Raw genomic sequence first — 12,606 nt, 5'->3', positions numbered from 1 at the left:
GGAGTCCAGTAGCACCTTTAAGACCAACAAAGGTTTATTCAGAATGTAAGCTTTCATATGCATGCAGACTATCAGACAATGGAATGGGGGTACAGTGAGCAGAGCTACATATACATTGGTGGGCAGTGGTTAAGCATGCAAAGTGGTACAAAGTCCAAGTAATGAATCCAGAAGTGCTGCAAGCTTGATCCTTCAGAGGGACTGCAATCCCATTTAGAACAGGTTGTACATTCTCAGGCCAGCTTTACTCCCAATACTTCCATCTTCATTGGATTACGTTTATTGGTCCACTCTTGCACTGATTCTAGGCAGTTTGACATTACCATCACATCCTTGGGATTAGGTGGAGAGAGTGGGAATTATCAAGCGTAATGGTGACACCTCATGTCATAACTTTGGATGATCTCTCTGAAGCTCTCTGGTGGAGGTTAGACAGCATTGCTGATGAGAGAATGCTGTGGTACCCAAAGGCCATGGGGCAGAGCGGGCACCTTCCAGCACTCCTCTTTGGGATCTGCCCAGTAGAAAAGAATACAGTTGCTGTAACTCAGCCTGGCCCGTGTGGTCCAGGATGTTGTGCTTGACACTGAAAGCTACTGAGAACAGAGACATGCTCCTTGTCCGTTGACTTGAAAAGGCCATGACACTGAAGTGACCCACTTGGTTTTGGTCAGTTATATAGGGCAGAGCCCCAACTGAAAGGGATCTGGTTAATTGATTTTATCTCAAAACACCTGGAGTTGAGACATCACCATTCTTTGGAGTGCTTTGCTTGAGATGTGTAATTTTGAGGACTGGTTGGTAATAGTGTAAGAAAAACAGCTGTGATCCTAGAACAAAATTAATATATCTGAATGTAAATATGAAGCTACCTGGTGTCTAATTACTCATTCTGTGGATACATTCATTGAGATTTGTTAGAAAAGGCCAGAAGATAAAGGCAGATGAAAGAACTGTTTGTGTAATTGTGGTGAAATCCAGTGGAGAATTAATTACTTCACGCTAAGCTCCATTGATTTCAGTGGACCTAAATTGGAGCAACTCATCGTAGGATTGCACTGTTTAACGTTGTGGTATACATTTTTATGCAGGCACAAAGAACATAACATGTAGACATTCCGTTTTGTTAAACTTGCTAACATTGTGAACTTTGTTTCTTACACAATGGTAGTAAGCTGTTGTGAGAAACCTAGACAGGTTCCACGCAGAAAGAATGGGAGAATAATTTTTTAGAAAGTGTCCATGCTGTGTGCAGTCGTCGTTGTGCAACACCCCCCCCCCCAATTAATGGCCAGACTCAATAGTTCCCCCTCTCTGAGGCCCTCAAACGAAATTCCTAAATCGTTTGCTATAGAGATAAAGGGAAGACAAAAACAGAAAAGATGAACGGTTAAAACATTGCTAACAAATGCACAGACACAGCTGTCCAAACAGGATTAATAGAGTGTGTGCGGGTACAGTGAGTCATGTGGGGCTTTGCAAAATGTCAACATGCCCCACATTACACGATATGCCCAGTGGCACTGGATGGATGAGAAGAAAGAAAGAAGTTAAACAGATTCATAGAAGCTTTTCACAGTGTTACAAAAGGGGGTTTGTAGACAGTAGAAGGAACAGGGCTGTGGCCGTGATGAGAAAGGCAAATGAGAGAAAGATCAAGCCAATTCACCTGTTTTAAAAACTCACCTTCATTTCTCTGAATGCATGACGAAGCTACGCCAATGTTGCAGCCCCATGTCAGAGGCTTAAGAAGGCTGACGTGCTGCTTTTGGAAATGGCTTAGTTGGACTCCCAGGCAGATTCACTGGGCAGGTTTCCTGGGCCTGTGCTCATCTCTTCATGCTCCTACTGAGCATGGAGCACTGTGTCGTTGGCCCTTGTGAAATAACAAAAGACTGGGAGCCTGGAGCTGTGGCAAATCCACCCTTTTCTTACAAGTTTCAAAATACTGAGTTTACATGTAGACTTAGTTTTATTCAGAACGTGCTCGGCATAACTAGTAATGTTCTGAATGAAACTAAGTTGGTCTTAAAGGTGGAATCGACTCCTATTTTGTTCTACTACTTCAGACCAACACAGCTGCCCACTTGGATCTATCTACATGTAGACTTATAACCAATCTGCTTATCCATGCAACTTCCTAAATGATGGATTGCATTATGAAAGGATGGCTATATTGTATGCAACCTGTTATGCACCAAGTACTTAGAGTTAATGGAGATGGTTCCAATGTTAGTATAGATGTCTTCTGAATAAATTGCATTTCTCTGCCTTTTCTCCATAGGCATTACCAGATTTGACCTCCTTGGAGACTTTGGAAGGTTTAACTGGTTAGGAAACTTCTACATTGTGTTATCCTACAATCTGCTTTTTGCCATTATGACAACCTTGTGTCTCGTCAGAAAATTCACCTCTGCAGTTAGAGAAGAGCTCTTCAAAGCATTGGGTAACACATGGTCTTTTCCTTCCATTGTATGCACTTTCGTTTCATACTTGTGTTCAAAACCGCAGGAATGTTCAGATTATTCTAGGGAGAGTAACTGGAAATATATGGATTTAAAGAAGATCAGCCACCTCTGCCTACTTAGCATCAATGGCATGGGAAGTAGTTGTGTCTTGCTTGGACCCCCCTCCCCCCCAAAAAGAGACTTGTCTTAGCAGTAGTATGTGCGAAAAGGATCTAGGGGTCTTAGTGGATCATATACTGAACATGAGTCAACAGTGTGATGCGGTGGCTAAAAAGGCAAATGCAATTTTGGGCTGTATCAACAGAAGTATAGTGTCCAGATCACGTGATGTGATGGTATCGCTTTACTCTGCTCTGGTAAGACCTCACCTGGAGTATTGTGTTCAGTTTGGGGCACCGCATTTTAAGAAGTATATAGACAAGCTGGAATGGGTCCACAGAGGAGGGTGACAAAGATGGTGAGGGGTCTGGAGACCAAGTCCTATGAGGAAAGGTTGAAGGAGCTGGGGATGTTTAGCCTGGAGAGGAGGTGGCTGAGAGGTATTATGATCACCATCTTCAAGTACTTGAAGGGCTGTCATGTAGAGGATGGTGTGGAATTGTTTTCTGTGGCTCCAGAAGGTAAGACCAGAACCAGTGGGTTGAAATTAAATCAGAAGAGTTTCTGGCTCAACGTTAGGAAGAACTTCCTGACAGAGTGGTTCCTCAGTGGAACAGGCTTCCTCGGGAGGTGGTGGGCTCTCCTTCCTTGGAGGTTTTGAAACAGAGGCTAGATGGCCATCTGACAGAAGATCCTGTGAATTTACAGGGAGGTGTTTGTGAGTTTCCTGCATTATGCAAGGGGTTGGACTAGATGACCCTAGAGGTCCCTTCCAACTCTATGATTCTATGAATTCATGGGAATTCATTATGAAGATTAGTAACTTCCTAAGATTCTCAATTATGCCCTTTTGCAGTGGGTTGCTCTGGATAATGGACAAACAGCAGATGCTGGGAAGTTCAGAGACAGGAGTGTAGAACTTGCAGAAATGTAGCATCTTTATGTTTGGAAAAACTTGTGTAAGCAGATGTTGAATGTTCAGCAATAGCGCCAAGCCTCCCTGGTATGCAAAATGCAAACACACCACACACACACATGCCAGCAAGTATATGACAGCAGAATACTGTGACCGCATTATTGGCAGCCAGTGATATAGAGGGGAGGAGGGAGGAAGGAAACACAGCAGTGTAATGTCACCGAGGAGAAAAGTCCTATGAAACATTGAAGGGGGAATTAGATGTTATGTTGCTGCTTTTTGGCCCACAGGTTTGGTCTTTTGTAAAAGGAAACAAACAGTATGACAGTAAATTCTCAATAGCATATGGTTAACAGTATCATATGCATTTTGTAACCCCTGCTTAGTGGAAATGGAAAAGAAATTTGTGTTAACTTGCCTATCTTATAATGTTTTCCAGGTTTAGACAAACTTCAACTTTCACACAATGCAAGAGACTCTGAGGCAGCGAAGTCCTCTGCCAATGGGCACCAGAAAACATTGTGAACAGCAGCTGGCGGAGCTGAGATCTTTTGACTTCATGACATTCCTGTCACTTCATCACCCTTGGCTTTTTTTAAAAAAATTGCTTTTGTTTGTATATTGGGGTCCAAGTTGATAAAAATGCAACCGAGAGAGCTGGATGCATGAGACTGCACTCATTTCTTGCTGGGATGGGTCTGTCTTAATTAGTCAGATGGTGCAGAGACATCTGGAAATTATAAAGAAAACTGCTTTCCTCTTTGAACAGAGCCCCGTGTTGTCTTGTTAGCAGACCAGGCAATGAATTTTTTGTGCATAAATAGGTTGCTGAAGAGCAAGGCTAGGTCTGTTGGAAGTGAGGTCTGAGATGAGCCTTGTTAGTTGTCAGTGGCAAGCCTCCCATCAAAGTTGCTGCTTTGCCATTAATTGTGAAAACTTGCAGAGGGGCAGAAAGCACCAGGATTGATGCATTACCCTGATCAGTTTGTACTACCATGTTGAAGATACCAGCAGTTCTTAGCTGTAAATTTTAAGTGGCACTCTAGTTATCCTTAAACAGGATTTCTTTCACAACTAGAGAGCCGCACAATAACTTAGTTTCACACCACAGTGCTAAATCTGAGCCTAGTAAACAGAGTATAATTTGGTAGATCTGTGACCACTGTGGATAAGGGATATGGTAGCAACATGGCAGTCATACACTCAACTAAATAATACGCACGGAACACTGTTGGTTGTCTTCTGTGTGATGTGTAGCCCCCATGCATAGGCTAGGAGGTGGCAGTTGCATAGCACTTTCGTACTGACATAGCTAACCAGTAGTAAGCCACTCCCCTCACACCCCAGGTTAAGGTCTAGTAAGCATGCAGTGCATTCCAGCTCAGTGAAGCAAACCGCTTTTTCATTCAGCCCAGTAAGTCCATGACTGTATACACACTTGTATATGTTTGAAACTGGAGTAATCTGCCAAGCAGATCACATACTAAAAATTTTTAGTGTGAAAATTTATATTTCTATTTAGGGGCTTAGTTAAGGTCACATTAGCAGACAGTACAATTCTTTGCATGTGTACATGAAGCTAAAATGGAGTGTTTGGCTAACTTACTGTGAATGGAGGTGAAGTAGTCTTTATGGGCTAGTGTATCAGTTCAGCATATATCTTTGCTGTTGGATGGTGAAGTGCCACTAGCTACAGTATGTCACAGAAGTGAGTATACCCCTTCACATTTTGTAAATATTTAAGCATGTCTTTTCATGTGACAACACTGAAGAAATGACACTTGACTACAATGTAAAGTAGTGCGTCTACAGCTTGTATAACACTGTAAATGTGCTGTCCCCTCAAAATTACGCAACACACAGCTATTAATGTCTAAACTGCTGGCAACAAAAGTGAGTACACCCCTAAATGATAATGTGCAAATGGGGCCCAAAGTGTCAATATTTTGTGTGGCCACCATTATTTTCCAGCACTGCCGTAACTCTCTTGGGCATAGAGTTCACCAGAACTTCACAGGTTGCCACTGGAGTCCTCTTCCACTCCTCCATGATGACGTCATGTAGCTGGTGGATGTTAGAGACCTTGAACACCTCCACCTTCCATTTCAGGATGCCCCACAGATGCTCAATAGGGTTTAGGTCTGGAGACATGCTTGGCCAGTCCATCACCTTTACCCTCAGCTTCTTTAGCAAGGCAGTGTTTGGGGTCGTTGTCATGTTGGAATACTGCCCTGCAGCCCAGTCGCCAAAGGGAGGGGATCATGCTCTTCTTCAGTATGTCACAGTACATGTTGGCATTCATGGTTCCCTCAATGAACTGTAGCTCCCCAGTGCTGGCAGCACTCATGCAGCCCCAGACCATGACATTGCTACAGAAGTTGAAGGGGTGGGGGGTCAGCCTGTCAGTGCTCAGACCATATGCCACACGCTGCATCAAATTGGTCTGCAGAGCTGTCGGCCAAGAAGGAAGCCTCTTCTAAAGATGATGCACAAGAAAGCCCGCAAATGGTTTGCTGCAGACAAACAGACTAAGGACATGGATTTCTGGAACCATGTCCTGTGGTCCGATGAGATCAAGATAAACTTACTTGGTTCAGATGGTGTCAAGCGTGTGTGGCGGCAACCAGGTGAGGAGTACAAAGACAAGTGTATCTTGCCTACTGTCAAGCATGGTGGTGGGAAAGACTACTTTATATTGTAGCTGTGTCATTTCTTCAGTGTTGTCACATGAAAAGATATACTTAAATATTTACAAAACGTAAGGGGGTGTACTCATTTTTGTGACATACTGTATGTAGATGAGGGCATTGTTATCATGTAGAAGACAAATGGAAATCTGCATTCCTGCAACACTAGATGTTTCACCTCATTTGAGAATATCAGTATTATGTCAATCTCAGCAGATCTAGGGCCATTCATTCGCACTGCGTCGTGACATGTTGTACAATATTCAGATGATCTAACAGGCTGATTCTTTAAGAAAAGGCTTTAAAAGTTGCTAGTTTTGTTAGTGTTCTGAGAGTTTCCCCAGTACTTCATTGTGGAGTTCTTTGACATCAGAGATGTCTTAAATTTCTCATACATTTTAATGTAAATCTTGAGTAAAAATTTCTGGAGGGCATTGTTTGGAGTAAATATATTCCAGTGGTTTTATGGACATCCCAAATATAAGTGATAATGCAGCATATGTAGATGTACCTTTATGAAATGGGACCTAGCAACTGGGGGTAGATGTAACTCTGGGCTATTTGCCATAGTGGAAGCGTGCGCTTAAAGCTGCAATGTAATCTGTTTGGTCATTATGTTAAACCACTGTGGAAGAGCAGTAATCAATTTTAGAAACAGGCTATTGCTCGCCCTGATGTCCTCTTCTTAAAATTGGACATTGCTCCCTGTTCTGAAGCTGGGACTTGCATGCATATTGCTGACATCTACATCAAATATGGCACATGCAGGGAGACCATATCACATTAGGTCAGCAAGTAAAATGCCAATAGAAAATGTGAATTTTGCATAGCATACACATACTCACATACCTCTTTGGTTCAATAACAGACATGACCAGATCTACTGCAGTTACTACATGCTTGAATTCAGACGTCATTGAGCTGTGTGAGGGATTTTGCAGCTCCATTACTGCCCTGCTTTAGATAAGAATCACATGATGCATGATTGTGATTGTAAGTCTGGTTTTAGGCAGTTGCATACTCTTGGATCCAGCTATGCGGTAACTGCAAAAACTATTAAGGATACAATTTGATTTGTGTAGGCTGTCTAATTACAGCTGGGGTGTATTTGTGAGAGATTTCTATCATGTATCATACATGCACTAAATGTTTTTCTTGGGGAGGGGGGCAGAAATAGGTCCTGGGGTGCATCTGTATGATTTGAATTGGGAGGAAAAGGTTAACTTGCCTTAGCTGGTGCCATGGCCCAATCTGTATCCCTCCCCAACACCACTCCCACCTATTAACATTTTTAAAAACTATGGGAGATATGATTACTAATCTATCTACCTAGTATGGCCCGAAAGGGGAAATGTGGTTGAAACAGCCACATTTTCCATGTGTAGAAAGTTGGTTTGGGAGAAATTTGTAATTGCAGATAACAAGTAAATTCAGTTGAGAGTATGAGGAGAAAATAGTGGGGTTTGATTAACTCCACTGGAAACTGCTGCAGCACATATTCTCATTCAGCTAAATGGGATATGCTGAAAGGGAAGCAGTTTTCTGGGAACTCTGCCCTTTTAAGGGCATCCTGGAATTGGCTGGCATTCATAGTATATGACCTATTCAAAAAGGGTTTCCTTGCACTGACCTGGCTAGCCCAGACAAGCCTGATCTCATCAGATCTCAGAAGCTAAGCAGGGCTGACCCTGGTAAATACTTGGATGGGAGACCAAGGAATACCAGGGCTGGGAGGCAGAGGAAGCAAGCCATCTTTCTGAATGTCCTTGCCTCCCAGCTGGGGTCACTCCACTAGGGGTCATCAGAAGTCAGTCATAACTTCTAGGCGTGCATGCGCACACACAGACACATTTTTAAAAAGGTTTTCCTAAAGTGCTCTTTATAGTGAAGAGTCTATCCTGATAGCTATAATTTCTAGATACAGGTGTGTTTCTCCTTCTACACGTACCTGCCCCTCACTAGAAAATTTCATGTCCAATAAGACATGTGGGGCTTATACCCTGAATCTGTTTAAGTGCTTGTTGGTGCCAGTAGCACACAAAACCACAAACCTGTTTTCTGCCAACACAGTGTACAATTTTAAGTTCTGAAATGCAAGATAAACCCTAGCTATTGCCAATCTCCATTCCCCCCCCCCCCCCCAATTATGTATAAAATAAAGTTGGATTGGGATACTTAAAGGAATGGGATACTTAAAAATATGCTCAAATGCACAAACATTTGAAAAGGCTTAAATGCAATTAAGCAGAAGCAGTAATTCATTGATGGATACTGGCAGTGCATTCCTAGTGGTTTGACTCATGTAGAGTCAAGTGTTCTGTACCTTTTTAAGGTATAAAAAGCTTTTCCAGACATCAACCATCTGCCTCGTTTATTATGAGGCTAAAGCACAAATAATGCTTTTGTTTTATGAACTAGGTATATTATCAAATCAGACCAAAACAATGTACATGAATTGTCTTGGGGAAGCCACTGTTTGGCTTTCTCCTGTGTTGGTAGCATAGCACGTCAATGAACGGGGGACAGAACCGGCATCACCGCAGAGTTTGACCAAATCCCTGGGCTGTTTCTAAGCTGAACTCAAGCTGACTTGGGTTACTAGAGAAGCAGCTGCCGTTTGGATTCATTGAACACTTTGTTTACAGATTGTAACGTGATGTTTATCTTTCTCCACTTTCTCCAATATCTTTTACAAAATTGGCTGTTTTACAGTGTCAATAAAAGGATTTGAGAATATGTTCTTGTATGACTCGGTTTCAAAGCCTATCATTCAGATAATGTTTTGTGATGGCACATCTTTGGTGTGGGGATTGGTATATACCTCAAGTACTTTGGGATCAGATTTGCAAGTGTTATGTAGCCTCGGCATTGAGAATCTATGGGTGTGCAGCCTGAGATTTGCCCATACAAAGAGCCTGGTGCTTTCTTCAGCAGAATGGACAGTGCCCTTGCAATTTATGTAGGTTTATACACAGAATATGCACATCAGGATATGTCAGTTGTAGCTCTCTGAAGGAAAACTGAAAAGTGGTCTATGGAAAATAAGGGCTCAGATTAAAAATGTCATGAGTTAAAGGGTCACGAATCAGGTCTAGAGTTTCTTTTCCCTCTTACATCTAGGGTTTAGAACTCCTTTTCCTGTTCCTTGTCTCCTCATGGACAGCTTTTAAGAAGTTGTTGGAAATGCTACTGCCCAGAGAAGAGTCTGGGGCCAAGGGCCAAGTTGTCTTAAAATTTAATCTCTAACCCATATGGTGGTGAAGCATTATGCTGCGGTGATTAATTTCAGGCCCAGGGTTGCAAGAGCCAACCTCACTGTTTTACACCTCTCAGACTTGGATGTTCATTCAGGCTGGAGTCAGCTTATATGAAATGTGATCAACACACCTCTCCCAAGTATATTAATATCATTTATGCTAACATATGAAGAATTTTCTTTTTATAGCAAGAGCGACACAAGGGGCAAGTGGGTGTTTCTCCTAAGGAGAACTCTTCAAATGCCTGAAGGCAGGCATTGTGGAACATGTGTGAGCAGGAAAGCAGAACAGTCTTGCGTGAACATGACTGGTGGCCGTCTTGGGGAAGTCCATCCTGAAGACAAGTTGGGTGACTGAGTGGCATAATGCAAATCGGGCAGTCACCTATATCTTGCCGCAGTGCCTGAGACAAAAACAAAAGTCATTTTAGAAAACACTGAATGCTAGCAATAGCTTATATCCTCTAAATAGAAGATTCCAAATGTCCTTGTATAAAATTGTTGTAAAGTGTTTTTGGATTGGTTTCTGCAACGGCTGTGGGGGAGATGGGTTAGGTTGAGAAAACAAGCACTGAATGTCCCAGTTCACAGCAAAAGGGAGTAACTATAATTCCTAGATGGGTGTGGGGTGTTAGAACTGAGGTATGATCTGTCATCAGAAGACTCCTTAATGAAAACTCCGCACTTCATTAGCTCAACAGAGTGGTAGGATACAGTACAGTAAATGGCTTTGCCTCTGACCAGGTCAGACTAGTAGCATTAGTGAAGTACAATGAATCAGATTTTGGCCTTGGAACATAGGAATTACGTACACTGGGTGGCCAAGGACAAGGTGCTATCATAATATGGTTATGAGGCTATAATGGGACAACTGTGCACTGACGTGAACTGCTAGAAGGAAGACAACAGGATACAAGTGGTGGATAAATGCATAAGAAGAGGCTTCTAGGCACAAATTACAAGAAGGCGTTTGGACAGAATAAGTTTCTGTTGGGTAAACTAAGCCCAAGTTAAATTTTCAGTTCTGAAACCAACCTGCATCTGTATTTTTTCCCATTCAGCCTCACTTATGAATGGGCCCAGCTTTTTGTCCAGTTCTTGAAATATAGTTTGACTTGCAGTTATTGTAGAATCAATCTCAGAGAAGAGTTTATCTACATTGTTCTCGTACGAATTCCGTAAGCGCTGGCAAATCTCTGTAAACTAAAAGACAATAATTTTTTACTCCAAGCTGTAATGGATAGTGAGCAGACAGTTGCAGGCTCTATGCCATTTCAATGCCACAGGTGCTCCATTTGCAGACAGTATGACAGGCATATGATCGTAAGTTGCAGTAGTATAACTTTTCATATTTAAGGGTTACTTTTGAGGATACAGTCCTATTAATAAACTCACTTTTGGGGCAAGCATGCAACATTTAGAAAAGAAGCAGAGTTAACAGTGGTAAAACAGGAACGTCTTTAACCCAGTTCATTAATAAATGGTGATACTACTGATTTAATTTTTTGCAAACCAAATTAAACCAAAATTAAATGCAGCTATTTCCTTCTGTTACATAGATGACATCCTACAAAGCTTTACATATTGTATGCCAAAGGCGTTTCTGAGTTCAAAAGTATGAAAGAGCTGCCAGCTGGATTAGGAATGTACATGTAAGGTTTCTAGAATTAAAGCATCTACTCTCCTATTTTTAAAGTGGGAATCCTATCTGGGGTTATGTAGAGCACCCAGATGGTAGAAAGAACAAGACTGAAGAAGATCCACCTTGAAGTGAAAGGACTGCAATGGAAAGGAAGTGCCCTTTGAGAATGTGCATATTCATGCACACATTCTTCGTCGACTTCTGAAATGCCAGTAATTCAACCTGGAAGTTAGAGCATGTGCTGTCCCACTGAGTTATGAGCTCCCCTGAAGGATCAGCTGAACATGCAGATAAAGACCATGTCTACCCTTTGATGCATTTCTCTCAGTGGAGTGGGTATTCAGATGCCCTTTCAAATGTGTCTCCACAGGGAGGTATACCAAAGTGCACTTCCACCAACCGTCTGCCAGGCCTGCCTGTCTGCCTGGTGTCCGTACCAGATAGGTCAGAGGGTGACAGGTTGTCAGTTAAGCAGCCAGTCGGTCTTGTTGTTTAACTCAGCAATGTAGGCAAACAAGTTCCACCCTACGAAGACAATGGGGGATTTCCTTCTCTCTTTAAATCAGGCCTACTTTAGTGGGCAGGGATTGCTGCCTGTATTCCTCCCTCTCTTCCTTCACCAGAGAAGAGGGAGGGGGCAGAAAAAATTGACCAATCGGGTTCACTCGGATGGAGAAGTGTGATGGCTCCTAAGGGGATAAATGAATTGGTCTACTGTCTTTTTAAAAGACCCCTTTCATCCAGGATCAATAAATCCTGGATAGCTATTACACATGCCCACCCATTTAACTCGGAACATTTTAGCCCTGCCATTTCAAGGAGGCAGCAGCCATTTTTGGTTAGCAAAGAAGGAAAAAGCCTAGAGCCTTTGTCCTCCAATCCTGAATATTCCTTCCAATGTTGATAGAAAGACCAGCAGTTTTGGGCTCACAATTGCCTGTTCTTTCTTTTTTTCTTTCAGATATTTGGGGGGGGGGGGAGCTCAAGCAACACTAGTTTGTTGTGGAGCCTAATGTGTTGCACTGCAGTTTGAGTAAAATTACTGTGTTAAATGTGGAATTTTTGATGTGTGAAGATTTTAACAAGAGACAAACCTAGATACATGAGTCTTAAAGGTGCCACTGGACTCCCAACTTTATTCTATTTGTATATTGTTAATATTGAATATCAAGTAAATAAAGGTAGATGCTGATTCTAGAATTCTAATTTTTCTCTATACTGAATGTGTGTGTGGGGTGTGTGTGCCAAAGTTGTAGTTTGTCTTGGGTGTCTAAAACTCTTGGTGCAGCCTTATGTGTTCCATAGCTACAAGATCTTGGAGTGTTTGTGCCAATGCCTCAGATTCTTCATTCCTGCTCCTAACTGAAACTCTTTTGTACTAAAAACTTGTTTATAATATACATCAGAGCATCAATCTTCTAAGGATTCTGTGAAATTTCACAGCCTTCCACTTCAGGAACTTCACTTTTGTGTTGCACCAGTCAATCATCCTGAACCCCAAGACATTCAGAGAATGTCTGTGAATTGATACGTGGTCT

General features: G+C 42.2%; 2 protein-coding genes across 6 annotated transcripts in view; one reads left to right on the top strand and one right to left on the bottom strand.

Moving 5' to 3' along the window:
- LMBR1 (limb development membrane protein 1) overlaps positions 1–4,249 on the top strand; it is a 91,096-nt gene extending 86,847 nt beyond the window's left edge. For both annotated transcript variants that reach the window (XM_060248057.1, XM_060248059.1), the window contains 2 exons: positions 2,285–2,446; positions 3,923–4,249. In XM_060248057.1, the coding sequence (XP_060104040.1) occupies positions 2,285–2,446; positions 3,923–4,008 (248 nt within the window). In that variant the 3' untranslated portion in view covers positions 4,009–4,249. The remainder of the gene's footprint in view (positions 1–2,284; positions 2,447–3,922) is intronic.
- A 5,318-nt stretch (positions 4,250–9,567) lies between these two features.
- RNF32 (ring finger protein 32) overlaps positions 9,568–12,606 on the bottom strand; it is a 40,928-nt gene continuing 37,889 nt past the window's right edge. For all 4 annotated transcript variants that reach the window (XM_060247914.1, XM_060247913.1, XM_060247916.1 and 1 more), the window contains 2 exons: positions 10,462–10,629; positions 9,568–9,830 (listed from right to left, as the gene is read on the bottom strand). In XM_060247914.1, coding sequence (XP_060103897.1) covers positions 9,582–9,830; positions 10,462–10,629 — 417 coding nt within the window. In that variant the 3' untranslated portion in view covers positions 9,568–9,581. The remainder of the gene's footprint in view (positions 9,831–10,461; positions 10,630–12,606) is intronic.

The sequence above is a fragment of the Heteronotia binoei genome, chromosome 10, assembly GCF_032191835.1.
Source record: "Heteronotia binoei isolate CCM8104 ecotype False Entrance Well chromosome 10, APGP_CSIRO_Hbin_v1, whole genome shotgun sequence".
Lineage (NCBI taxonomy): Eukaryota > Metazoa > Chordata > Lepidosauria > Squamata > Gekkonidae > Heteronotia > Heteronotia binoei.
Note: the sequence above shows the minus strand (reverse complement) of the source record. Positions and strands in the feature narration are given on the sequence as shown.